This window comes from Nipponia nippon, unplaced genomic scaffold, assembly GCF_047370975.1.
Source record: "Nipponia nippon isolate SJK-2023a ecotype South Korea unplaced genomic scaffold, ASM4737097v1 scaffold_9, whole genome shotgun sequence".
Lineage (NCBI taxonomy): Eukaryota > Metazoa > Chordata > Aves > Pelecaniformes > Threskiornithidae > Nipponia > Nipponia nippon.
In genome coordinates this window covers 27416482-27443326 of record NW_028262413.1, presented here as the reverse complement: position 1 = coordinate 27443326, position 26845 = coordinate 27416482, and the positions used below count along the sequence as shown (strand labels likewise).

General features: G+C 58.9%; 3 protein-coding genes across 5 annotated transcripts; all 3 read right to left on the bottom strand.

The window, feature by feature from the left end:
- Positions 1–385: 385 nt before the first annotated feature.
- Positions 386–4627, bottom strand: ISLR (immunoglobulin superfamily containing leucine rich repeat). Of its 2 annotated transcripts, none has more exons than XM_087744895.1 (2): positions 4525–4627; positions 386–3036 (listed from the first exon to the last, which is right to left on the bottom strand). In XM_087744895.1, the coding sequence occupies exon 2, from the start codon at positions 3026–3028 to the stop codon at positions 1778–1780; it is 1251 nt and encodes a 416-aa protein (XP_087601021.1). In that variant the 5' UTR covers positions 3029–3036; positions 4525–4627; the 3' UTR covers positions 386–1777. The 2 variants fall into 2 exon arrangements, with proteins under 2 accessions (XP_087601021.1, XP_087601022.1); XM_087744896.1 differs by lacking the exon at positions 4525–4627 and adding an exon at positions 4325–4403.
- Positions 4628–7969: 3342 nt separating this feature from the next.
- ISLR2 (immunoglobulin superfamily containing leucine rich repeat 2) lies at positions 7970–12847 on the bottom strand. 2 transcript variants are annotated; one of them, XM_087744894.1, is made up of 3 exons: positions 12755–12847; positions 12277–12508; positions 7970–11608 (listed from the first exon to the last, which is right to left on the bottom strand). In XM_087744894.1, the coding sequence occupies exon 3, from the start codon at positions 11600–11602 to the stop codon at positions 9503–9505; it is 2100 nt and encodes a 699-aa protein (XP_087601020.1). In that variant the 5' UTR covers positions 11603–11608; positions 12277–12508; positions 12755–12847; the 3' UTR covers positions 7970–9502. The 2 variants fall into 2 exon arrangements, with proteins under 2 accessions (XP_087601020.1, XP_009468011.2); XM_009469736.2 differs by lacking the exon at positions 12755–12847 and having other exon boundaries at positions 12277–12561.
- A 4852-nt stretch (positions 12848–17699) lies between these two features.
- LOC104016799 (protein PML-like) lies at positions 17700–26662 on the bottom strand. Its single transcript, XM_087744072.1, has 10 exons — positions 26578–26662; positions 25816–25951; positions 24459–25026; positions 23461–24038; positions 22965–23017; positions 22375–22455; positions 22075–22285; positions 21359–21411; positions 18584–18740; positions 17700–18490 (listed from the first exon to the last, which is right to left on the bottom strand). The coding sequence occupies exons 2-10, from the start codon at positions 25865–25867 to the stop codon at positions 17916–17918; spliced, it is 2328 nt and encodes a 775-aa protein (XP_087600198.1). The 5' UTR covers positions 25868–25951; positions 26578–26662; the 3' UTR covers positions 17700–17915.
- Positions 26663–26845: the final 183 nt, after the last annotated feature.

The window sequence follows — 26845 nt, the reverse complement described above, 5'->3', positions numbered from 1 at the left end:
CCCCGCAGAGACCTCGGCGCTGTACCCGGATGGTGTTGGTGTGTGGCAGCTCCTCCACTGCCCCTTTCCTTACCCTGTGAGCTGGCTGGACACCGAATCATGGGGCTGGAGAGCGTGTGTGGAGGCTTGAGGCTCTGGGACTGCTGCTTTTTAGCTAGTTTTGGCGTTGCTGCCTTCCCCTGACTGCTGCAGGCGGCGATGGGGGGAGTTTTGGGTACTGTATAAATGCATCCTCCCTCCAGGGTCATCATGGGGGGATGCTACAGTGTGGGAAGGGCTTTGGGGAAGCTGGGGGGAAAAGGGGGTTGGTGATGAGTTATGGTACCCCAGATGATGTTGGGTCTGGGGGATTTCAGGGTGCACAGAGGCAGCACGCACCAGCTTGTTTAAAAAAAAAAAAGAAAAATGGTATTTATTGCTCTTGGGACTTCGCTGTCCATACAGCTTCGGTTATAAGGCGAGGGTGGCTGCAGGGGTCTGTCCAGCTCCCGCAGGCGAGCACTGGCAGAAGGCAGGAGAGCCGGACGACCTGTGCCTCAGGGTGGGGGAGATGGAGATGCTCAGCCCCCCCACCATGAGACAAGGGGTCCTCCAGTACCCTAGGGCAGCGGGGTATGGTATATATGTCCCATGTGGGAATACTAAAGCACTTAAAGAAAATTGTGTTTATGGCTTATAGGTCAGCTCAGCGTCTTTCTCTTGTGTCTGGATTTTCCCAATCTTTCTTCCTCCCACTCCATCATACAGCCCCCGCTCAGTTTCCCATCAGACAGGGGTGCTGGGAAATTATTTTGGTCTCTTTGGGCTCAATCCTTCCCCACCAGGGTCGGAGCCAGAGCAGTGCAGCTCGGTGGGTCCAGCCCAGACGAGCGTTTTGTACTGCAGGCTTCAGCGGTGAAAGGGAAGGGGGGAGGAAATCAGCTGCACAGCGTCTGGGAGAGGTACTGAGGGTGGCAGAGCCTGATCCTGTGACGTGCAGGGAGGGTGCAGGCACCCTGGGTGCTCCCAGCACCCAGCCAGCAGGAGCCTTTTGTGCTCCTACAGGGATGAAGCCTGTGAGAAAGTTTCTCCTGCTCCACAAAATGGCCGGATCCAAGCCCAGGGCCCCATCCTATGTGTCCTACCATACCTGTCCTGCTTACAAAGCACCATCATATCTCTGTCCCCCAGAGCCATGTGTTCTGGGACCCCAGAACCCTGTGCCCAGGCTATTCCCCCATTCTCAGACTGGTCCTTCTGCTCCTGGTGCTTCATGTGAGGTTGCTGGTAGAAAGGATGCGCCTGGCCGGCCAAGGGCCCAAGCGCTGGTCATGGCGGGGATGTAATCTTTGGTGCTGCTGGACTGATAGGATCTTCTTTGCAAGAGATCCCCTCCCTGGTTGTGGCTGGCTACTGCAGGTGGAGGAGGGCTCGTGGTGGGCTCTGAGGACGGGTGATGGTCACCCTGTTGACGGTGGACTTCAGTCCCGCAGCTGCACTTTGGTCTCAGAAGGGAGATAAGTCAGGAGGTGGCAGATTTGGACGCCTGGAAAGCGGCAGCACGGTGTGGATCTGCTCTACATCACCTGAGCTTGTTTGAAGCTGTCAACTAATGGAGCCCAGACCTGACTCCCATCTAAGGAGGGGTTGAACTACTAGCCCTGGGCTTGAGTCTTGGCCCCCATTGACTCCTGACCGCTTGCAGTTCCCAGAAGCTCAGCAAAGGCATGGCACTACGTGAAGATAAATGCTACAGAAAGAGGGGGAACCTCCAAGGCACTGTTTCCTTCTCTCCCCTTTAACAGCAGAGCACAATGCCCAAAGCCAGCAGGAGGGTCCCCAGATGGACCTCGGGCACCGCTCCTCCAGCCCTGCTCTTTGACTCCCTCGGCATGTGGTAAACAATCACCAACTTTTCCCCAGCTCCAGAGGGATCCATTTCATCCCCCTTGTAGCAGCTCCGACCTCCGAGGTGGCTGGCTTGGGGGTCATCTCGGAGTAGGTCTTCAGCTGGATTCTCTGACCCAGCCAAGGCCACGTTGACTGACACATCCCGCGTGCCCACATCATTGACAGCGAGGCAGGTGTAGATGCCTTCATCCTCTTTGCTGAAGTTGGGGATGGCCATGGTGCCATTCTTGAAGACCAAGAAGCGCTCCTGGCTCTGCTTGACATTTCCATCCCGCGCCACGTTGGGCCCATTGATCTCAACATGGCGGCTGGAGGTCTGGATCTTCCACCTGATCTCTGGTGGAGGGCTGCCCGCCACGCTGCAGTGCAGGGTCAGGGTGAGGCCATCGTACATGACGGTGTTGTCCAGGTTGGAGAGGTAGGTGAGCTGCACGGAGGGAGCAACACAATGGTGGTCAGGGATGTCCGTCACTGCCCTGCCCTTCAGCCTGCTGGGAGCCACGCACAGGGTAGACCCCCCCTTGGTGATGGAGACGGAGGTGTTCTCGGTCCACTTCTTCAGCCAGAAGACCTTGCAGGAGCAGTTGAAGGGGTTGTTGAAGATCTGCAGCTGGGACAGGGAGGGCAGATTGTCAAAGGTGCCCTCAGCCAGGGTGGTCAACTCATTGTCATTGAGCCAGAGGGAGCGCAGGTCCTTCAAGGAGCGGAAAGCGTCCCGGGGCAGCCCGGCCAAGCGGTTGTTGTTCATCTTCAGGATCTGCAGACTGCTGAGGTTACTGAGGTCCTGCCAGGGGAAATCCGCAATCTTGTTGTGGCTCAGGTCCAGGTTCTTCAGGTGCACTAACAAGGCAAAAGTCCCCAGTTCCACCAGCCCGATCTGGTTGTAGCCCAACCACAGCGACTGCACTTCAGGAACCTCAGCAAAGGAGCCCTGTCCCAACCAGCCGATCCTGTTGGCCGACAAGGTGAGGATGGTGACGTTGGAGGACAACCCCTTGGGTACCTCCTGAAGATCCTTGTAGGCGCACTCAGCCAACAGCCGCCCGTTCTTCTTGATGGAGCAGGAGCAGGCACTGGGACAAGCCAGGCAGGGCCCCAGGAGCGTGGCCAGCCCCAGGCAGCAGAGAAGGGGCCTCATCCTTCCTCCTGGGAACAGAGACGGAGGGGAATGAACGGGACGGGTCTAGCCAAGATGGGGATCTGCTTTTTCTTGCCAAGTACTAAGAGGAAGCAGCAGAAGAGCGAAGCATCCATGTGATTATCCCCAGAACTTCATCTGGAAAAGGCTGTTTGAAATATTCCTTAATCTGAAGAAGGCACTTCCTCGCCAAAAGCAGAGCCTTCGACTACCTACATGAGCAGGGAACTTACCCCTAAACCCTTTCCTTCCCCCATTAGAAAATGCCTCTTTTTGATCTTTGATGAAATACCAATGCTCTGGGATGCTGTTTTCCCAGGTTTTGGGATGAAAAGTGGGAGCTGGGGTTTCAGAGTTCACCCTGCTGAGGCTGGAATTAGGGGAAATGGAGGAACCGCAGCTCTTTCACAACCAGCCTTCCCCTAAACCATCAAGTTGTTGGGATTTTCAGCATGCTTTCAGACCTCAAACCAACCCCCCATCTCCATATTTTTTCATGTCATGGAAAAAACCAGCTTCTCAAGTGCTTTTTCTCAGCAAGAGAATGTGGGGTCCCTGGTTGCTGGAAGTCTTTAGAGAGAAATATTTCTGAGCTAACTCCTTACTCCCCTTCTTGCCTTGCAAAGGGGACTGTGCACGCTTGGTTCCCAGCGTCTGGAAGCTGTGTCCCACCAGGGAAGAGGTTAACTGCGGCTCTGCGAGGAGCTGGCAGCGAGACCCCTTTGTCTCTGCCTTGTCGGCAAGTTTTGCTGCTCCTTCCAGTCCCCAGCCCTGTCATTTAGAGCAGGAGGGGGGAGACATTTTATTGGCAATGGAAAGACTGAATAAGACCTGCACAACAGCTTGGGGGGGGGGGGGCAAAAAGGGACACAAAGGGTCCTGTCCTGCAGGGATAGACCACCCCAGGGCTGGGGTTCAAGGGACGGGGAAGGAGCCCCGAGGGCTCTGGGGGTGATGGAGGGGTGAGAGCCCAGCAGTGCGGGGGCGGGTGGATGTTCCCCTTGGCTGATGCGTGTAAAGCCCCTGGCTGGTGTCATTTTGGGGTGGCCCGTATCTGTCCCAGCCCAGCCTGCCCGGCAAGGTGTTGGTTCCGGCTTGCAGGGGTAGATCCCCATCACCCCGACCGATGCGCTGCGGGATGCAGGGGGAGCAGGGCCGGGGGCTCACCCCCGGGGCAGCACCGGGGACGGGAGCGGGTCCCGCGCCGCTCGAGCTCCCGGAGCACCCCTCCGCCTCGGCTCCCTCCCATCCCAACGCCCCCCTCCACCGCCAGCATCGCCCCGGGGGGGCAGTTACCTCTCCCCGCCGCCTCTCTCGCTGCCCCGCGGCCGGGGCGGGCCGAGGCAGCCCGGGGGCGGTGTGAGCAGGGCCGGCACGCCGCATACCAGAGCCGTGAATAACCATCCAGCCCTCCCTCCCTCCTTCCTTCCCCGGCCCGGCCAGCCCGCTCCCCCCCGGCCCCCCGCTCCCCTCCCCGGCCCCTCCTGCCCCTTCACCGGCAGCTTCAGGGGGATGGGGCCCGGTCGCCTTCGCTCCTCTGGAGGGAGGGGGATAAACGGGACGGCCGGTTCCCTCGGCCCTCGTCGGGCTTCTCCTCCCCTCCCCGTCCCCCGGGCCCTTTTGTTTTCCATGGCACCGACCCACTCCCGCTGTCGGCAAACGGTTCCTCCGCCCGCCCGCCTCCCCCCGGAGCTGCTGCCTGAGCCCGGCCGCTCCCGGGCCCCCCCTCTGCCCCCGGAGCCGGGGGAGCATCCAAACCTCTGCCCCCCGGGGCACCCCAGCCCCGCATCTCGGGGTCCAGCATGTCCCCCACCTTGCAGGGGACATCTGGGGGACAGGGCGGAGGGTGAGCGGCTTCTGGAGGACATGGGGAGGCTGCTGGCCGGTGAGTTGCCTCTGAGAGGGGGTGAAAGGCTTCGGGGTCTCGGGGGTGGCAGAATGCCCCCACTGCAGGGCTGTGTGGGGCCGGGACGGGGTGGGAAGGAGTGGGGTGGGTGCCCAGAGGCTGCGGCAGGGTGGCAGGAGGAAGGACGAGCCGTCGGGGTACAGGGATGTCACCCGGAACCATCTCTCTGCCCTGCATAAAACTGCTGATAAAAGCTTTTAAAAGTAGATAGATCATGGGGCATTCATCCTGCAGCCACTGTCCAGGACCACTCGGGCAGAGGTGGGCATCCAGGGATGCTGAGTGGTCCTTGCTCCCTGCCCTCCCATACTCATCCACTGGCCAAACAGGGGCATCTCTGGTAGCAAACCCACCTTATGCAGGGCTGGTGTTGGAGCAAGGCGGTGTGAATCACCCAGAGCGTGGAAGCATTGAGGTGCAAGGACCTCCACCCCGGAGCAAGCCAGCCCCTCTTTGGAAAAGGTGCTGAGCATCATGAAGGTGGAGCAGGGGTGAGCTGGAGCTCCCTAGGAGAGTTTCAACTCCATATATCCCAGCCACAGCTTGCTTATCTTCACACTTGGGCTGATGCTGTTGTCATTGAGGCCAGGCTGTGCACAGGACTGGGCTTAAAAATAGTGCTATGCAAGGGAGAAGGGGATTATTTTGAATCTAGAGCAGTTTATCAGGCAGGCTCGCAGCGTGGCTGCAGCGGAACATGCAGACATGCTGGGTGAGCTAGGGATTTTCTCCATGGGGGCCAGGACCTGCTTTACAAAGCATTTGTGGGGGCTGTCACTCCCCTCTTGGGGACGATGCTCTCACTGGCAGGGCCAGCATAGGGGTTGCTTCCTGGCCCCCCCGTGGGTTGATATCGCTGGTGCCCATCACCTCTGCGCAGGGCAGGCTGGAGGCGGGTGGTCCGTCAGCCCCCGTGCTGTTTGGCAGGTCTTGAACAGCTTCAGAGCCCCTCTGGGAGGGTTCGGGGGCTCTGAACCAGTGGAGGACGCAGAGCAGGGGTGGCTGTAGAGGACCGAGCCTAATTCTGCTCACCTGCACCCACGAGGCAGATGAAAGATGCTGCTCTGACCACTTCTACAGAGACCCCAGACTACATCTGTGACCCCACCGAGGCACAACCCCTTCAGCGGGTGAGGGCTGTAGTGTTGCCGGTGACTGCAGCACAGGGACACGGCGATGCTCTTTTCCCTTGGCTTTTTTGATCTGGGATAAGAGACAATTTGGGGATGGAAGGCGATGAAAGCTTCTTTATTCTGGGGCTGTCCTGGGCAAAGGGTGCCAGACGCCTTCCCACAGTTTAGGTGACACCATAAGTGTGTGACAACCGAGGCTGCGTGGGCATGAACTTGTCATCATCACGCGTGGGCATGTCCCACTCCACCCCGGGCTCTGCAGAAGGGTTAATGCCTTAGAAGGGGCTGAGCCACCCTGCTGGGATGCTTTAACCCTTTCCAGGAGAACCCTTTTCCCTCCTGGACATGGAGGGGCTGGGAGGATGCAGAGCTCAATCCCTCACCCCTTCTTGTGCCTTTGGGCGCTGGGCGCTAATTAGTGCCCTCCTGAAAAGGAGCAAATCTCAGAGTAATCCAGCATCGGTAGGTAGCTCATCACTGCGAGATTCCCTGTAGATCTGTTAGGCAGGGAAATCTATTACTCCCTAATTAAATGGAGGCAGAAATGATTGTTCTTTTTCTATTCCTTATATGTTTCTAAGCGTGAAACTCAATTATAAGTGTATCTACAGAAGGGGATTTGTCTACAAGAGGGAGTCTCTGCTTGGCACGGGGTTTTAAAAGCTGGAGCAAACACCTGGGCTGCTGCAGCAGAGCCTCAAATTCCCAGGATTTGGGGGATTTAGGTGGGCACCCCACTGCCCGCCACCTATTTGCATGCCGACCTGCTTTGTCTGTCTCCCCCCCCGCTCCCTGCCGCAGAAGAAAGATGCAGAGGCTGGACTTAAAATAGAAAGCCGTCCTCTGGAGGATGGAGAAACGAGTGTTTGCTTGGAGGGGGATCTGCTGGGATGTGGAGGCACATTTGGGGAGGGCGAGGGGCATCAGCGGGGCCTCAGGGGCCACCCGTGGGTGCTGGTGAGTGGGTGACCGTCCCCACATGATGGCGGGCCGCCGTCTCTGAAGCAGGGACACTAGGAGGGCATGTGGCTTCGTAGCTGCAGATAAGAAATGCAATCAAAGGCATCTTTAAATCTTTGCCACGCAATTGTGGGCTTAAATCATCAGCGGGACGAGAGGGGAGTGCTCCCGGCTGGGCTGGGGAGGCGGGCGTAAATCCACCGGGCACCTTCTTAGCACCCCAGTCTCGGGGCTGGGAGTGCTTGGGGACTGGGGTGACACTAGCCCCTGCCCAGGCAACCCCGTCCTGGCCCCAGCATGGCTTTGCGGGGCGGCACGGTGCTGGGAATATAGTCATGTATGTACGTACATACAGGGTGTGTATAGGAGGTAAGCGTTGGGTGTATGCATGCATGGAGCAAGAACATGTGTATACATGGGTAGTTTGGGTATTTACCGTGTATTTGTACATATATTGAGCATACATATTGCGTGTGCGTAGGTAGACAGAGCTTATATAAATTGTGTATATATATGTATATATATATAGTACGTATTCTTACTGCCTATGTATGTATATAGTGTACGAGTATTGGTATGTGTGTAAAGAGTGTGTGTGTATGTGCTGGGGGAAAATATTGTTTGTGTTTTTCTATATAGTGAGTTTATAGAGAGTGTGTCTACAGAATATATATTTGGTTTATTATATTTTCATACATACGCTGTATTTACATATATTTATATTGTGTGTATAGAGTGCATATGAAATGTGTGTGCATAGTGTGTGCATATAACAATTATTTGTGCATATACATAGTGTGTATGTATATATATAAAGCGAACGTATGCAGCATAGACGTGTATATATAGTATGTGTGCATCTATATATATAGCATGCGTGCGAATTATATGTAATATGCATATACATAAATACAGAAATACAACATATATACTGTATGTGTGCATGGTGTATGGGTAGAAAAATATATATATTTATGGTGTGTGTGTGTGCCTGCTTTGCCTGGAGCTGCAGCGATGTGTCTCCGTGCTGTCTCCCATCTCCTCGGGGTCCCCTCGGCCGTGCCGGGCTGTACCGGGGGCTGCACCGGGGATGTATCGGCCTGTACCGGGCAGAGCCCCGGGGCAGCGGCGAGGGGACCGGGCGCGACCTCCCCCTCGCCTCCATCAACCACGGACCCGGCTCCACTTTCAATCCCTTTTATTGACTCTTTCACAGACAGAAGCTCGCAGAAAGGCGTCCGCTGCTCTCGCCGGTCCCGGGGCTCCCGGGGACCGGAGTGCGGGGGGGCGGCAGCGGTGACCCCCTCGCCTCCCGGGGCCGGGCTCCCCCTGCCCGCCCGCCCGCCAGCAGCACGGGCTCATCTACGGCACAGACACTTGGCTACAAGGCTACTCTACCCAACACACATCGAGGGACCCCGCCGGACCGGGGGGTCGGGATGGGACCGGGGTGGGGGGGGGCTCGGGCCGCCCCCGCCACCCCGGGGAGCGGGCGGGGGGCGCGGAGCTGTCCAGCCCCGGCGGGTGCTGAACGGCACCTCGGGGAGCACCGGGGAGCACTGGGGAGAGCACCGGGGAGCGCACCGGGGAGCCCCGGCGCCCACCGGGCAGCAGCAGGGCTCGCAGCCCGGCACCCAGCGGGCAGCGGGGAGGGGAGCGCACCGGGGAGAGCCTTGGCACCCACTGGGGAGCCCCAGCACCCACCAGGGAACGGAGAGCACCGCAGGGACCGGGGAGCCCCGGCACCCACAGGGGAAAATAGGGATGCACCGGAACGCGATGGGCACCCACCGGGGAGCGGCGGGGACGGGACCGCGGCGCGGCGGGGACCCACCGGGAAGCGGAGCGGAGAGGGGAGCAGGGAGGATAACGCCGAGGAGCAGTGGGGACCGCACCGGGCTGCGGCGGGGTTCGCACCGGGGCTCGGCGGGGCCGGAGCGGGGAGCGGCAGGACCGGAGCGGGGAGCGGAGGGGACTTACCGGGGACCGAGGGAGCGGCGGGACCGGACCGAGGAACGGCAGGGACCCGCTGGGGACTGAACCGCTTCCAGACAAAAAAAAAAGGTTTTGGGATATCGGGCTTTTTTCTTTTACCTGTTTTTTCTCTTTTTTTCGTTTTTTTCCTTTAAGAGGAACGAAAATAGAGGGCGAGCGGAGGGCAGAGGCGGGCGGGGAACCGGGAATCGTTGCGGTGTCGCCGCCGAGCCGAGGACCGCCGGTACCCAAAACGGAAACGAAATCGTGGGACAAACATCCCGCCCGCATCGAGCATCCCCGGGGCGAAGTCCCTTCCCCGGGGACCTGCCGCCTGAGGGAGGAGGAAGAGGAGGAGGAGGAAGGTCAGGCGAGCGTCGCTGAGGATGCTTCGGTCTTTCCTCGGAGGAAAAGCAGCGGCGATGCCCCGGGAGGCGGGGGGGGTGGTGGTGGTGGGAGGTGGGGACCGGGGTGGGGGGAGCGGAGGGGGTGCGGGGAAGCTCAGCGGGGCCGCTGCCGGTAGTTGCCATTGATCTCTTGGGAGATGGTGACGGCCTCGGCGCCCAGCGGCAGCTTGTCACTGTACTCGGAGCGGACCTCGAACTCCTCGCCGTTGGCTTTGGATTGCGACTCCGCCATGGAGCTGGCTGCCACGCTCTCCTCTCGCTCCAGCTCCGGAGCCCCTTCGGCTTCTGTCCTCCTCCTCCGCCTGCCTCCGTCGTCGTCGTCCTCCTCCTCCTCATCTTCTTCCTCCACGTCTGCTTCCCCCACCTCACTGGGATTGTAGTTCTTCTCAGACTCCAGGTAGGAGGCGCGGGGGTCGAAGTCAGCGGCCATGTGCTTCTCCATCTGGTCCGGGTTCTGGGCCTTCATGATAAGCTTGTAGGTCTTCCCTTGGTACTTGGAGAGGAGGTGGCACCACGTGGCCCCCATCAGGGGTAAGGTGGCCAGCACCAGCAAGAAGATGCTCACAACCACGATGATGATGAGCGAGGGGATCTCTTTTTTGGTGGTGAAGACCACTTGGACCTGGCAGTCCTCCCCCAGGTAGGTGAGACACACGGAGTAATTGGTGCCAGGGTTCAAGCCCTGGAACCAGTACGAGTTCACCCCTTCCTCAATCTTGGACCACTGGACCAAGGCATGGCCCTGGCTGCTCTCCTGGCACAGGTAGAGCATCCTGAGGTGGACCTTCTCGGGCTGCATGTAGGTGGGTGTGAGCTGCACCCGGGCATCACGCTCCGACACATCTAAGGCAATCACCCCCAGGTCGAATGTGTGCTGCTTGAAGTCGCCGCTCTGGTTGAAGGCGTGGTTGGAAATGTACTTGCTGATTTGTGTGGAGCCACACTTCTTCTCAAAGGGTGGAAGCTGGAAAGGGACTTGCCCATCTCCCGTGGACTCTGTCCCAGCTGCCGAGGGTGGTTGGCTCTGCCGGGTGGGACTGAAAGGTTTGTTCCTCTCATCTGGCATGAGCACACTGTTCTTTGCTCCCTTGGCCCCAGGCTTCTTGTCACCTGGCTGTGCTTTACCCCCCAGTGGGTCCCTCCCAGGCTGCAGTGGGTATTTCTGGGTACCCGCCACAGCCACGTTGACCGAGGTCTGGTTGCTCCCCATTTCGTTGGTGGCCAGGCAGGTGTAGGTGCCTTCTTCCCGCTTGCTCAGGTGGGGAATCACCAACGTGCCATTCTTGAAGACCAAGAAGCGCTCAGGGTCCTGTTTGGGGAGGTCCTTCCCAGCACTTTCCTTCGGGTTCCCATTGAGCTCCAGGGTTTGGCTGGAAGTGCGGATCTTCCAGCTCACTTCGGGTGGTGGGGTGCCCGTCACGGCACAGTGCAGTGTCAGGGTGAAGCCATCAAAGAGCTCTGTGGTGTCCAGGTTGGGGTAATAGGTGAGCTGCACGGTAGGCGAGGTGCACTGCACGTCTGGGATCTTCCCCACCGGCACTCCTCGGAGCTGCTCTGGGAGGGCACAAGTGATGGAGTCCTTCTCAGGGATGGAGATGAGTGTGCTGTCCATCCACTTCTTCAACCACTGGAGCTTGCAGGAACACTCGAAGGGGTTGTTGTAGATCTGCAGGTGGGAGAGGGAACTAAGTGAGTCGAAGATACCTTCTGCAAGGGTGGTGAACTTGTTGTTGTTGATGCGTAGGGACCGGAGGTCCTTCAGGGTGTGGAAAGCGCCCTGAGGCACCAGAGCCATGTGGTTATTGTTCATCTTGAGCAGCTGGAGAGCACTGAGGTTGTAGAGGTCCTGCCAGGGGAAGTCCACGATCTGGTTGTGGCTGATGTCGAGGTTTTTCAGTTGCACCAAGATGGCAAAGGTACCGGGCTCGATGGAGCGGATCTCGTTGTGTGCCAACCAGAGGGAGGTGACCTGGGTTACCTCCACGAAGGAGCGCCGCTGAAGCGAGGTGATCTTGTTGGCCGAGAGGCTGAGGGTGGTCACGTTGGAGGGCAACCCGGTGGGCACCACTTGAAGATCCTTGTAGGCGCAATCGGCGAACTGGTGGGCGTACTTGTCCACGCAGGCGCAGGGCTCAGGGCACGCCCGGGCCAGGCCGAGCAGGGCCATCACCCACAGGGACAGCAGCGGGGCCATCTCCCCCTGCCAAGGGACACAGGGGGCTCTGAGGGCTCCCGCCCCCTCTCCCCGCCCCGCTCCCGGCCCCGCTCCCTGCTTGGCGAGAGGCGGCGGCGGGGCCGCGCCCCATTGTCTGTGCCCGGCTCCCCCCGGCAGCCGCCCCGTCGCCCCCCGCTCCTCCTCAGCCCCTCTCTCCCCTTCCCCTTCTCTCCCCCGTTTTCCTCACTTTCTCCCCCGGCTCTTCCCACCCTTCTCTCTCTTTTTCTTGTCTTGATTGTGCTTTTCCTCCCCCCCCCAAAAACAAGAAAAAAAATTAAATCTCGTTTTCTTTCTTCTCTACTTTAATTTCTCCTTTTTCTATTATTTCTTTCGCTTTTTTTCTTTCTTTCTTTCTTTCTTTCTTTCTTTCTTTCTTTCTTTCTTTCTTTTTCTTTCTTTTCTTTCTTTCTTTCTTTCTTTCTTTCTTTCTTTCTTTCTTTCTTTCTTTCTTTCTTTCTTTCTTTCTTTCTTTCTTTCTTTCTTTCTTTCTTTCTTTCTTTCTCCTTCCAGCCTTTTCACTCGTCCTCCCCCCACTTTCCTCCCTCCCTTCTCCATCTCTCCCTAGTTCTTCCCTATTTCCCTCTCTCCGCTGACCCTCCCTTCGCCCCTCTCCCCCCCCGCCTCGCCGCACCGCGGCTGACCCCGCACCTTACCCGCTCCTAAGTGGCGTTAAGCAACACGCAGCCCTTCTCCTCGCCGTTACCGGTCCTCCGCATCCTCCTCCCGACCCCCGTCCCTGTGGCACGGAGGAGCCTCCGCCAGGCCGGACGAGACGGTGAGGGGCGCGGCGAGGAGGCGGGGTGGGGGTGGGGGGACACCCCACCTGTACCCCCGCACCTCTCCGGGCTGAGCTGCGAGCCGGAGCGGGGCCGTACGGGCACTGGGCTTGCCGAGGAGAGAGCGAAGGGAGGAATTAGCATTTCTGCCAGCCTCCCCCTCCGCACGGCTGCCCCCTCCCTCCTCGCCACCCCTTTCCCATCCCACCACCCACCCACCGCCGCCGCTCGCCAGCCTCCGGCGGGGACGGAGCCGGCTGCTTCCCGGGGCGGGCACGGCACCCCCTCCCCCAAAAAAAGGAAAAAAAATAACCCTAATAAACGCCTTCCCCGCAGAGCAACGAGTACAACTCACACGCACTTGGCAGCAGCCATGATCCTGCTCCCCGCTTTCCCTCCGGGTCGCATCCCCGGTCCCCCCCGCCCGGAGGGACCGGGATGCCGTCGGGGAAGATGCGGGACACGGCTACCCCCGTCCTCCCGGGACATCCCTTTTAGGAAGCGCTTGTGGACGGGGAACCGGGGCTCGGGACCCAGCCCAGGCCTCCCGGTAGCCCCCCCCCTCCCGCTCGGGCGATGCGGTATTTTTGCGGGGCGATGTGCGGCGTGTGCCGCCGCCCCAGCCCGTCCCGTCGCGGGTGGTTCCCTTCTGCAGGGCGCTAATTGAAAGCAAAGAGCTTTTACGCATTTGAGCGGAGGGGGAAGGAGATGCGGGGGGGGTGACGGGGGGCTGCGGGGGTTCCCGGACGAGGCCGCTCTCCCTCATCTTCCTCCTGAAGGTTTCAACGCCGTGGAAAGGCGCGGTAACGGGGAGTCCCCTCTCCCCTCCGCTGTTTCGACTCGACGTGGGGGTCTGTTCTCTCCCCCGCACCCCTCGCCTCTCCCCCCGCCATGAGAAACCCGAGAAATCATTGATTTTGTGAGCGGGATCGATTCCTGCCTCCCGCCACCCCGCCGCCGCATCCCTACATCTCCGCCCCACCGGCGGCTGGCCCGGGAGCTCTGCCGAGGGGGCCGGGGCGGGCTCCGCATGGGCTCAGGTGGGTCATCCCGGTCCTCCCGGTGTCCCCGACCAGGCTGTGTCGCGACAGCCAGCGGCCCCGCCTAAAGCTGCGGCCCGGTCCTGCGGCCCGGTCCTGCGGCCCCCCCCGCCGCGGGGGCTGGGCACGTCTCGGGGGGGGCTCCGGGGGTGGGGGGCCCCGGGGATCCGGGGTGTGTGTGTCTCGCCTCCTCCCTGCTTGCTCGCAGGCAGAGTAAAAAGCCCGGTCACCTCTCCCTCGAGGGGGAGCCCGGCTCTGCATCCCCGCCCCGAGGCCACGGGGATGGGCGTGTTCTCCCAAGGACGAGGAGCCGGAGGGGGGGAGCGGCTGGAGGGGCAGAGAGGGGAAGCTGCTTGACAGCAAAATGCCAGGTCTGATCCTCCGTGCCGGCTCCAGGCACCTCCACTCTCTCAGGAGCCGCGTCCAAAGCCCCCCAGCCAGATGCCTGGTGCCCGCGGACCACATCGGCCAAAGCGGTTGGCCTCAGACGTGCCTCAGTTTCCCTTCAGCCCTGCAATCTGAGGGCTGGCAGGACCCACGGGGTGGGTGAGGAGCTTGGGTGATGTGTGGCCACCAAAACCACCTTGTTCCCATGCAAGTGAACCAACACTGTCCGAGTGTCGCCCCATGGCCACGTACACTGCGACTATCACCACGCTCCCCGGCACAGTTTTGGCCCAGCCCAACTGACATCCCCCCAAAAAGCCCTGGACATGGTCCAGGGGACTGTCCCAAGCAGATGGACAAGGCCACCTCGCTTTGGGGGCTTACAGGGTTCTGCAGAGGGGTCAAGCAGGAGGGAAGCATCACTTCAAATCCAGCGCAGACATCTGCAGGCCAGCGCTTCCATGTCTCCCTTCCCACTGGAGCGGAGTTTGAACTGCCATGGTGCTCTCACCATCTTTGGGGCTGAGCCATGACTCACTCCCTTCCCATCCCCGCGGCTGGCTGGGCGCCCAAGCATGCCCTCACCCTTACCGTGACACTCTCCCAAGCACTAGCAATTTGCAGCTCAGGGAATTACAGCATCAGACATTTGGATTTGTGGTTTATAGGCATTTTTTTTCCCCTGTTCTGCTCACTCTCTGAATGCCCACAGGCTGTCAGCGTCTCCCAAGCCCCACAGCAGGGAGTCTTGTTGTTAACAGGAAAGCACTTGGGGGCTCAGCATCTCCAAGCAGGCCAGATGTGTACCCACACTGCTCCACTGCTCCTCACCCCTCGCTGCTGCGTGTCAGATTATTGCACGTCCCAAGCTCTCCATGCTGCCGTGGGGCTGCGGGACCATGGGTCAGCCCTTGATGGTATTGACCTGTGGCTGGGACTTGGGCTGCAGAGCTCAGGTGGGAGACACAGCGTTGCAAGACTGCAAAGTTGCTTTGAGGAGCATGAAAGTAGGTTAAAATGCCACAAGGATGTGGCCAACACGGAGAAGATGCTTGATTTCTGGCTTGGCTGCTATCCACCACACTATACTGAGCTCTTCCCAAGATGCCTTCATTCATCATGCAAGAGGAAGAAACCCAAGTGTCCTAGATACAGTGGCAGCATTTCAGGAGCATTGGAGGCAGCGTGTTGTGCTAGAAATGGGTCAGGGGATGAGGCACGTGCGACGGGATGGATAACCTGTCCCTCGTCCTGCGCCTGGGGGCCAGACCCCAACCTACACACTCTGGAGGTCATCGTAGCATGAAGCTGCATGGCATGGGTTACATCATCCATCCACCTCCCCATTCATGCCTCCCCAGCGGACATGATGTGTGGGGTTTGTGTCACCACTTGTGCCTCAGTTTCTCATGGCCTGAGCGCAGGGAATAACAACAGTGCTCTGTGGTGGCTTTTCAGTCCCCTCAGATGTGAGCTCCAAGAGAGGACAGTGGAGGATGGAGGCGTGGATAGACAGATGGATGGGTGGATAGATGGATGGATGGGTGGATAGATGGATGGATGGGTGGGTGGGTGGGTGGATGGAAGAGCAGGCTCTGGGGCTGTCAACCTCTCCTTCTCACACCACACCTGCCTCAGCTCCAGGCACCCTAAATCTCAGTCTGCTCCTAAACATGTGACAAGTAGAAGCTGGGCTGGGGGCCAGGTCCACAGCTGGTGTTGACCATCACAGCTCTGGGGACACATCTCCCACTGGTATAAATGAAGGCAGCCTCCCAGCTGGAGGAATCACTGGATCACCACTGTGGTCAATGAGGGTTTGCTGATTTACACCATTAATCTCCAGGTGGTGTCTGAGGGAGGAGCCCTCTACACCATGCTGGTCAGGGGCATTGTCTGTTTAAGGAGGAGAAGGCCAAGCCCCCAGTTTGGGCTCTCCTAGCTTCTCTAGTCTCTAGCCCCAAGCCAGCTCCTCCAAGTTCAGGTGAGTGCATCAAGCCACCACCCTGGGAGTATCCTGGCTGCAGGACCTGGCTGGCCAGAGATGATGTGGCTTCTTCTTTCATCTAGACAAGGCTTCCCTCAGCTTTGCCTCACCAGTTCTCCAAATATTTAAGAGTCCTGACCACCCTGTCCTTGTTCTTGATGGTCCATGGGATGCAAACCTGTTTGGATGTTAGCAGGCTGATGTTTTTATAAGAAATATAATCCAGGTAACCTTTCTCTGGCTCATTGGGGTGGATCCTCCTCAGCCTTGGACTTCCACCCACCCCCGCCAGCCAACCTGAGCAATCTCACAGGGTGTGATCAAATGCAGAGGAACCGTCCCTTTGGCTCTAATTAGTTTTGCATGATTGTTGGGGGAAGAAATCCATTTTCATAAACAGAAAGGATTTATGCTGCTCCTTCTTGCCTTTTTTTTTTTTCCCCTCCCCTGAATCCCAAAGCACTTTGCTCAGGGCTAGCAGGGAGTCATTTTATGAATGGTTTAGATTGAGCAATGCATTATTAATAACAGCCAATCAAGCAAGCAGCATATTATATATCTTTCCAGGAGATTCGCTTAATTCAGTAAAGTTATTTATTGCTCGAAAAAAAACCCAGAGAGACTCCGATTCTTCCTTATACCTCTGGCTTGGAGGGGGATTTTCATGGGGTGGCTGTAGGTGGAAGGGAGGTCCAACAGGGGCTGTACCAGCCTGCCAGTGTGTAGAAGCTGCCTGTTGGAGGTGGAAGCTGGTGGGACCTTTGGGGAGCCCTCACCCTGCAGGCGTACCCCAGCTGCAGCCCTTTCCTCCAGGGCTGGGGCTTTTTGGGTGCTGCTCTCCTCACCCTGCAGTGACAAACCCTTTTCTAGCCAGATGAGTGAGCTTTACGGCAGCTCAGGGCAAAGAAACAGCTAATCTGGCTCCCTCAGCCCATTGACTTCGTTATTGTTTTACAAGACTTTGATGAGGCTGGTGACAGCAGACAGATGGGGTCTGCTCTGCGCCGGCTGTGCCCCTTGTAGAGCCTGCTCCCCGTGCAAAACGTGGTATCGTACACCAGAGAATCCTCAGGGTGAGATGGTGTCGTCTGAATTTGGTGACAAGCCCCGTGTGCCACCGTGCAGTCATGGGGGCTCCTTTGGTATTGCTCCCTATAAACTGCTGTATGGGGCTGGATCTGTCCTGGTTCTTCCCTGACCCAGGCGAGGCAGCAGGCAGGACAGGCAGGGGGGAAGGCAGCCCCTTGCCTACCCCTGCCTTGCTGGCTGAGACCCTGCTCCAATAGTTCACAGCTGTGTCCGGGCCACTGCTTGTTCCCGGGGCGCTCCCAGAAGATGGGGGCCACATTTCCTCGTCGTCTGCCCCCAGTTTTCCAAGCCTGGCAGCTCCCACCGCACCCTTTCAGAGAGGAGACCTTCACTGTATCCCTCTCCTACCTGTCTTCACCCACCTCGAGCCACCCAGAGGACCTCTTCATCCCTCCCACCCCTCTCCCTTTGTGCCCAATACAGCAGACCAGACGCCCGGGTGATGGCCCCAGTACCTCCCAGGTACAGGAGGCCCCACCGGTGGGTCCCAGGGAAGCGTGTGAGACGCGTGGGCGTGCGTGTCCACAAGTGGGCGTGAGTGTGCGTGCACAAGCACGGGAGCCAGCCCTCGCACGCCCGGCCCTGTGCGGCTGTACGAAGAGGACACCTGGCGGTGCGTGTCCCGCACTGCCTTGTCGCACACAGCCCCGGCTGGGGACACCGCTGGCAACTTCTGGTTTGGAGGCGGGCGAGGTACCTCCTGCTGCCCGGGCAGGGCGAACAGTGCTCCGAGTATCTCCCCTCCCGCCTGGCTGGGAAAAGGAGGGGTGGAGATGCCCCAATAAATTACGCTGGGCTGCACTGTGCAATTTATTTTATAAAAATATTAATTTGATGGGGTGGTTTCTTTCCCCTAGAGCTGGCCCCGGGTCCTGAACCTTTTAAGCCCCGTGCTGGGAGCAGAGGTCTGCGAGTCCTCTTTGATGCTGCTAGAGCACCCCTGCATCCCTGGCGAGCATCCCTGGCATGGTTAGCCTGAGACCTGGCCAGCTCAGCTCACCCCATGGTTGCGCTCACGCCTCTTCCAGCTCCCAGAGGATGAGGTTGCGCCGGGCCAGGATCTTGGCTGCTCTCCTGGTGAGCAGCTTCTCCTGCACCAGGGGCCACAGGACGGTGTAGCTCTGCAGGTTGCAGTGGGTGAGCATCATCCCCGCGTCGGCGCAGGCAGGGAGCTCCAGGGTTCCCCAGAGCTCCTGCAAGGCCTTAGCCGTGGCCAGTGTGCTGCTCTCATTGAGCTGCCGCTTCAGGTGCATTCTCAGCAGGTTCTTCAGCTTGTAGGAAGGGGCCTTGGGCAGCTTTTCTTTGATCAAGGACAACATATCCACGTAACCACCCACAATGTGGCAGAAGTCCACTTTCCTGCCTGTGGCATCCAGGGCTTTAAAGAGAGCGGGCAGCTCTGGTGCCCAGAAGTTATATATGATGAGGATGGGCCTGGGGAGAGGGGAGAGGTACCAGAGGAGGTGCTGCATCCCCACCTCCATGGGGACGCCCTGGGAGAGCAGCGCCAGCACCGACTCGGGCGTCTGAATCAGTGTCTTGAAGGTGTGTTCTCCATTGGCCGCCGCCACCTCCGTGATGCACTGGGCTGAGGAGAGGAAAGGATGGGGCTGGAGTAAGTATTTGGGGGTGCCCCTCTCTGCCCCCCCAGCTCCCCATGCCTGGGAAAGGCAACGCTCACTTTTCTGGTCAACCTTCAAGCTGAGGAACACCAAGGTGCTCAGCTCCAACCCATCATCCCAGGAGCTGGTGGGGCCAGTGTTGTGGTGGGGTGAGGTGCTGCTCCTGGACCATGTGGGGCTGGAGGGCTTCTTGATGTCCTTGGGCCTGCTGAAAGCCTGCAAGAGATTGGAGAAGGAGGCCGAGTCCTGTCTGCCTGCTTGGACCTGGCTGGGAAGGCATGAGGAGCACCCTTGCATGCACCATTGGCCATGGGCAAGGACCTGGTTGTGTGCAATGCCATGAAACCCACGGGGGCTGATGTCCCAGCACTGCCAGGGATGGGCTGGGTGTGTGTTGTATCTCAGGAGCGGGCTGGCTATGCGGAGCCCTGCTGAGAGCCCAAAACCAGGGTCTGGGCCAAGTGAGGAAGAGCAGAGCCCTGAATGCAGTTTGTCCTAAGCAGGGAGTGGGATCCAAGCAGTGGCCAGAGGGACACAACACACAGGTCCGGGGACTTGTTGTCCCTTTCTGCACATCTCATGTGGATGTAGCTCACGCAGGGACATAAACGTGGCTGAGCAACCTCACCACATGAGATACCACTACACTTAAAGATCTGGTTGGTGTCTAGAGGAAAAGGGGGCTGAATCAGGCCAGGAGGAGGTTTGATGCCTCTCCAGGCTCAGCAGATCCAGTGCCTACAGCAGTGCTTCCCAAGTGTAAGTAAAAGCAGCCACACCAACCATCCCCTGCTCAGCCTCGGCAGGGATGGACATCCACAGGGAATTCTCCTTACAGGAAGAGTAGGACAGCAATGCATTCAAGAGGCTCCAACCTTGGTTTTCCTCTCTCTTTCCCCCAAGGACAATCCTGCACCCCTGGCCTGGGCATCCTGCAGTGATGGGGTGTCCATCTCCCCCCCGCACCAGCTCTCTGCACCTTCACCTGCAGACCAAGAGTGGTGGAAACGTGGCTGGACCAATGTCTGCAGGCATGTGAGCAAATCCAAGCACTCTCCAGCTCAGGGGACATGGGATTGCTTAAATGCCAGGTTAAAATTTGGTGTTTGAAGGGCATATGGGGTTGCTCTGTCTGGGAAGGGACAGGAGAAGGATGGTGGCTGGGTGGTGACAGTGCCCTGTGTCCCCTTCACCTGACTGTGCCCGGGAGTGACCCAGCTGACCCAGCTGAAGGGAGTTAGATGAACCAAACTCGGCAGCAAAATGTGATCGCAGATGCTCTTGTTACCCAAACCAGCAACAAGCAAATTGAATTTCTAAAATTCAGAAAAAAAACTTTTCTAAAAAGAAATTTTTTATGTAAGGATTAAGCAGAGAGGGAAAACACGTGGAATTTGTGAGGAGGAAAATCACCCATATAGAGACACATACACTCGTACCACCGCGGTGGCTGTGGGTGCTGGATCCAGGCAGAGCCGGGCGCTGGTGACGGTCTTGCAGCTTCAGCTTGGCGTGAAGAGCATGACAGTCCCCAGGTAACCCTGCAGAGATTCCTCCCCAGACCCCAAATCTCCTTTTAGATGTCTGAGCCTCTAGGCAGGTCCTCAGCCCTTGCCCTCCACTCCCTGAAGGCTGCAGCTTCCCTGGGCTGCATCCCGCTGCCTCATCCCATTGCTCAGCCTTTTTTCTCACTCAGCTGCTATTTTTTTCCCCCTTTCCAGGCTTTAAACCAATTTTTCCCAGCTCTCAAGGTTGCACTTTTCTAGCGCCCAGCACCAGACCCCAAACCAGATGTTTATACCCCTGGGACCTCTCTTTTTCCAGCCTGTACCTCTGCTACACCCTTAACTCCACATCATACAAATGGACACCTGATTCACACAGGGACTTCTCACAGCAAGCTTCTAACATCCCCAAAAGCCCCAGGCTTGGGATTTTTTGGCACTAGCAGGGAGTGGGGACAGGGTTTTAGCCCCACTACTCTTTTTTTCCCTCTGTTAGAGATGAATCAGGAGAGCAAGGAAAAACAGCAAAGGAGAAAATTAATAAGGAAGCCAGCAGCGGGCTGGGATTTAATCTACAAACAGCTTTATTGAAGAGTAAGAAGAGCTTCTGCACTGATTTATAAAAAAAAAAAATGGGGCTGTTAACCCCTCATCAAGCCAGTACTGGAAAACCAGCCCCCCCGGATCCCAAATCATCCGCACTCGCCTCCATTTCCAAAGGGATCCCCTGCTCATGCTGGGGATGGGGTATCTCAGCAGAGATCCCATGCCCTTGGTTCATCTAACCACCTCAGTCAGGGACATTTGCACACCAGTTTGCAGGACCAGTGCTGTGAAATGTCACTGCATGGAGCTTGGAAATGTCACTTTCGGGATGTTCAGATGGTTCCTACCTGCTCTGGTGGCTCCCAGGAGCTTCTCAGCCTGTGTAGGCACAGGACTGATGAACTCTCTGAGCATGGATACTACATTCAACTTGCAGACTTGATTTTTATATGAAAATTAATTTTTTTTAAGCTGAGAACAGCGAGGCGGAAAGGAAGAGGCCTGTGAGAGAAGACCTTGGCTGCTCCAGAATACCAGGAGATACCAGCAAAGGTCTTAGCCCAGCAGGACTAGATTTGATATGGCCCAGATGACCTTCTGCTTGGGAGCAACCGAAGGTGAAGAGAAAGCCACAAGCAAGTCTCTGGCTGATGTTAGGAAGGGAGAAGGCTTGGGTCTGAGCACAGCTTGAGGAAAGGGAAAGGCACCCCAGAGATGACGGGGTGCAGCTGCCTCTTCTGTCTGCGGTGTGGCTCAGCGAGCGAGGTCTGGCGTTACACTCACCACCGTGTCTTCTGAGCTGTCCTCCGAGCTGCAGATGATGATGCTGGTGTCTTCTGCGGAAGGAACAGCGGGATGCTGAAGCTTCAAGACTGTGATTTTTGGATCTCACCAGTTTTCCCATGGGAGGACTGACCTTATCTCCTGATTTTTGCAGCAGAGGGCAAACGCTTCTACCAGGACCATCAACCACCCAGCCCTTGGGTGCTCCCAGATTCACCCCAAGTGGGGGCAACCTCTCCACTGCTGCTTCACCCCCATGGACCCTGCACCAGCCTCTCCAGAAGATGCATTTCATCCCCCCTCCTGTTTGCAGAGCTGAGCCTGGGACCCCTCACTGCGGGATGCTGCAGCAGGCTGGAGTGGGGCTGGGTGAGCTTGGGGAAGAAAATGTGTTTTGCTAAAAATTGTAGTGGTTTTTGCCTCAGGAAAAAAAGGGGAGTCTCTCTGCATGCTTGCCCTGCTGCTATGCTCTTCCCTAGGCTTGATTTTGGCTACCTCAGAGGCAGGACATGGAGCTGGATGGAGCATCCGTGTCTGCCCCTGAGCACTGCTCTCATATTTACGCCCTGGGAACCAGCTCCCACCCTCTCTGACCCAGGGAGGTTTGGCCAAGGCTCTGAGTGCACTGAGGTGCACAGAGGCTGGGAAAGATGGGGGACCCCCATAAGGGGGGAAAGAGATGGGGTAACGAGGAGGGTCACATCCCCGGTCCCCACCTGTATCATCTCTGCTGGCAGCAGGGATGCTGCTGCAGTTCTGACTCGGTGTGGAGGTGCTGGGCCCCATTCTGCCATCCCATTGGTTTGAACTGGGATTGCTGGGGCCCGCCGCGTTGTCGCACTCCAGCTTGAGTAGCTTGGGCAAGACCTGACTGCCCCTTTCCATGCAGCGGAACCTCCGCCTGGGCCATGTGGCGTCGGGGAGAGCCTGGAGAGAGGAGATCATGGGGGATGTAAGGTGCCAGGGTGGCATCTCCTAGTCCCCAAGGGCTCCTGCCTGGCTGGGGCGTTTCTTACCGGGCTCGTCTGCGTTTCCTTGAGGCTGATGGCGACGGTGGGCAGGATGCTCTGGCTCTCGGGCTGGACCAGCTCCTGTTGCTGCGGAGAGAGCGCGGAGCAGCATTAGAGGGAACCTCGATAGCACTGACCCCTCTGCAGGGCTGGGGTGTCCCCGAGCAGCAGGCAGAGCTGGGGGGGGCAGAAACATCCTCAGCAGGGGGGAAACTGAAGGTACAGCCTGGCCCTCCAGCTTGGCTCAAGGCTTGTGCCTGAGCTGTGGGTGTTTGGCAGTGCTACAGCTGGGGGAGGCTACAGTTTTCCCTGCTGAAAATGAGGGATGAAGCAGCAGGCTTGGAGAAGCGGGATGGGGTAGGAGCACACCTGGGTAGCAGGAAACGATGGCTACAAAGCACGTTTTTCTCTGCCCAGGCAGAAATATCCCTGGGGATTTGTTGTTAACAAAGAAATGGGAGTCATGGGCTGGGAAGGGGAAGGCAGTCCCTTGGGAAAGGCTTGCAAAGGTGAGAGGAAGGGGGGATCCATGTCTCGGCTGATGCAGGAGCCCTCCCCACACAGCAGCGCACTGGGATGAAACACAGACATCTCACCAGGTCGTTCTCCAGGGCCACCTCGACCATCGGGATAGCTTGGGAATTGGTAGCTGTAATGGAGAAAGCAAGGCTGCAATCCCAAACTGGAGCCTCCGGAGCTCCCACCTGGCCCCAGGAGCAGCCAAGCTGGGAAAAACCTGCCCAGCAGCTGCAGCAAGGAAGGGGCAGCTCTGATCTCCTTCCCATTTCCCAGCCCTTCAGTTTGGGATGACCCAAGGGGTTTAGGAGCCTCTGGGGACCCAGAAATCAGCATCACCAGAGCCTCTCAGATTGGTGGGAGATCAAAAAGGGGCTCTGGCCATATAAGCAAAGGAACAAATCTTGGATCCAGTGGAAATAAGCACCCTACAAGAGTGAATTTGGGCTCGTTTTGCTGCTCGTTTTGTGGCTCTGAACCCTGCGGGACCCAGAGCTGGGTGATGGCTTTCTGAGCTTGCCCAAGTCCCCTGCTGCCTGTGGGGTGGCTGGATCCATCCCTGTGGCAAGTCCTCACCTGGGTGCCCCGTGACACGCTCCACCAGCGCCTGCAGCTTGGCTCTGCACTCGGTCAAGCCCCCGGGCTGCGCTCGGTCCCTGGCTGCCGGCAGCCGCAGCTGCTGCAGTTCCTTCAGCGAGTCCTTGATGAAGGGCTGCATGTCCATCACCTCCTGCTCCGTGGCGTAGAGACTCATCTTCTCCACCAGCCGCTCGCTCGCCTCCATCCGCAGCAGCACCCCTTCCACGTGCTGCAGCTCCCTTGCTAGCTCCCACCGGCCCTGCTCCTGCCGCGTCTCCACCAGTCCCAGCAGCTCCTCTTCCTCCTGCCGGATCAGCCGCACCAGCTGCTCCACACGCTGCCGGATCAGATTCCGCATCTCCTGCTGTGCCTGCTCCAGCTCGGTGGCCTCATTCTGTAGCGCCACATAGCTGGCCTCAAAGCTGCTTCTCTTCTGCTTCAGTTCCTGGCTCATGGTGACCAGCTCCTCCCGCTTGCGCTGGGTCTCACTGCGGATGTCACAGAAGGGGGCATGCTGGCTGTCCAGCAGCGCGCATGAGCAGCACAGTGGCTTCTCGCACTTCTTGCAGTAGATGCTAGAAGGAAATGAGAGCATCGTTCAAAGCTGGTATGTCAGCAGGGGGAGAAAAGCATTTCCACTGTGCTGGGCATGATTCCCCCTCCCCAAGGGACAGCTGAAGAGTTGAACAAGAGGGTAAACTGAGGCACAGGGCAGGTAAGGGCTTTGCCTCACATCACCAGCTGCAGATGTGGGCATCGAGCTGGGTGTTCAACCCACCTTTGCTCCCCTCCCTCCTCCCAGGGACCTGCCAGCCCCATAGCACACCCTGCTCCTGGGGTCTCACTGGGGGTCTCATTGGGGTTGCAGCGGTCCCTCTCCAAAGGCAGGTGATGAAACCCCCTTAGCTCTGCCCTCCTGTTAGAGCTGGTCCTGCAGCAGCAGCCTCAAAGCCCTTGGTGCAGGATGGGACTTGTGGACAAGGCACCACTCTCACCTGGAGATGTGGTCCTTGTTGGCGTGACCAGGATTGGAGCAAAAGAGGCTGCAGGACTTTCTGGTGTCTTCCAGGAACTGATGGGCTGACTCAGCACGAAGCTCCTCCAGCCTCCTGGCCTCATGGCTCCTCTTCTTGAAGAACCACTGGTGGTCCTCAAAGCACTTGGTGCAGAGGAACTCGTCACACTCGGAGCACCACACTGCTGCCACTTCCTGCTGGCACCGGCCGCAGCTCGGGCCACTGCTGTCACTGATCTTCTTGTAGATGCTGAGCCTGGCCTGCAGGCTGCTGAAGAGCAGGTTGTCCATGTCAGGGATGCCGGTGATCTGAGGGATGGCTGTCCGGCACACAGGGCACTGAGCAACAGGCTTGTTCTCGCTCAGGCAATTGAGGCAGAAGGTGTGGAGGCAGGTGAGGAGCTTGAGGTTGGTCGATTCCTTCTGGCAGATCTCGCAGAGGACAAACTGGAAGTCATCCTTCACCACGGGTGGGTGGGATGGAGGGGAACATGGGGGTGCACCCGGCTGGGGTCCCGTCTCCACAGGGGCAGCGGCACCATCTCCGTCTAGGTGGGATGTGAGGGCAAGACCCGGTTGGAGCACATGAGATGGGGAGGGACGAGAGGCTCAGTCCCACCCGTGGGGGCCATGCAGGCCACCCGTGGGCAGCCCACTTTACCCACCTCGCTGTAGGGAAGGGATAAGGGAGCCACAGGGTGGGTGAGTGGCTCCTCTCCATCCCTCCTGCTGAGGGCGTGTGGGTGGCAGCACCCCAGCAAGGCAAAGGGTGGTCTCCGGTGGACATTCTCTGCTGGCTGCAAAGGGTTGTGCTCCCTCCCACCCTCCGTGTGGGACCCTTGGAGGCTCTCCTCCCCCCTTCCCAAGCTCCTTCCCTTTGGGGAACTTTGGATTTCAGAGTTTGGCAGGGGGATGACGAAGGCTGCAAAGTGACTTTTTCTTTCGCTTTGCTGCCACTGCCTCTTCCTACCCTGCGAGCGGGAAAGGCAAGGGAGGGAAGGGGGGGCCCTGGCGACAGCCCCCCTCGGTTCCTGCCAAACCTCGCGGGCAGCACCGGGACGCTGGCACCAGCCCTGTCCCCAGAGGTGTCCCCCTCCCCACCCCTCGCCCCCCCGGGCCTCCCCCAGCCCGGCAGCGCAGGCAGGAGCCCCCCGAATAAAGCAGAGACCCCCCCTTACCACCTCCCCCCCATGCAATGGTTTTGCACCCTAAAAAATACCGCCCCCCCAAGCAGGCAATCCCCGCGGCTCCCTTGGGGGGGGGCCCTGGGCCAGGCTTTACCCTCCACCCGCCCCGTCCCGCCTCCCCCTCCAGAAAAGCGGGGAGCCCCCCCTTACCTGCTGGGAGGCCGGGGCCGGGCGGCGGGCGGGCGGCGGGGCTGCCGGACATTGGAGTGACGGGGCCTAGCAGCGCTCAGCGGCAACTTTCGTTTCCCCAGCTTGTCCGGGCGAGGAGGAGGAGGAGGAGGAGGAGCTGACGGAAAAAAGGCGGGGAAGGCAGGAGAGTGCCGGTGGCGGAGGAAACTTCGGGGGGAGAGGATGTGAAGCAGGCACCGGGGGCATGCAGGCACCGGGGGGGGGGGGGGGGGGAGGGATGCTGGTACCAGGATGGGGATGCTGATACCAGGGGGGGGATGCTGATACCAGGGGGGGGATGCTGGCACCCGGGGGGGTCGGATGGCAAAGCTCTGCTTCAGCCGCTAGATAGGATCCCCACCCCCACCCCGAGCTGTGCATGTCTGGGTATCAGCTTGGCTGCAAGGGCTGCTGCTGTGTCTGGGGCAGTGTCTCAGGCCCCCGCTTCGGCCAGGGGGAGCTTTAAACCCGCCCTGTTGCCACCCCCACCCTCGGCAGTGCTGCTCCAGGCTGCTCTTTGGTCTCCACTGCCCTTTGCAGGCCAGTGAGATGGGGTGAGAGGGCTTTGGCATGGTGAGAAGGCCATGCTGGAACAGGAATCCCTAGGAAAACTACCTCTCCCGGTTCCCTGTGGGGCTGGGGTACCCTCCAGAGCCCCCCAAGGTGTGTGTGTGATGGAGGACCCTGTCCTCCCCCATGGCTGGCGGAGCAGTTCCTGGGCAGGGCCTCTCCAGAAAAACTCACCGAGCCGTGAGCCGTGAGCGAGCGGTGAGCCGTTTCGTCCCTCTGCCGTCAGCAGCCACATGACAAGTGGACCAGGAAGTGCCAGCGGCTCCCTCCTTCCCCACCACGGCATCCTCGCCGCGGCCTCCGGTCCCCACGGCCATGGGGCTGGTGGCCGGGGACACCCCAGGGTTGTCTCCCAGCTCCAAGGGGGTGTGAAGCGGAGGGCGGCTGCGGGGCCGCAGTTTTTGTCTCCTGGCTTGGCTCCTGCCCAGAGGGTCGCCGGGAG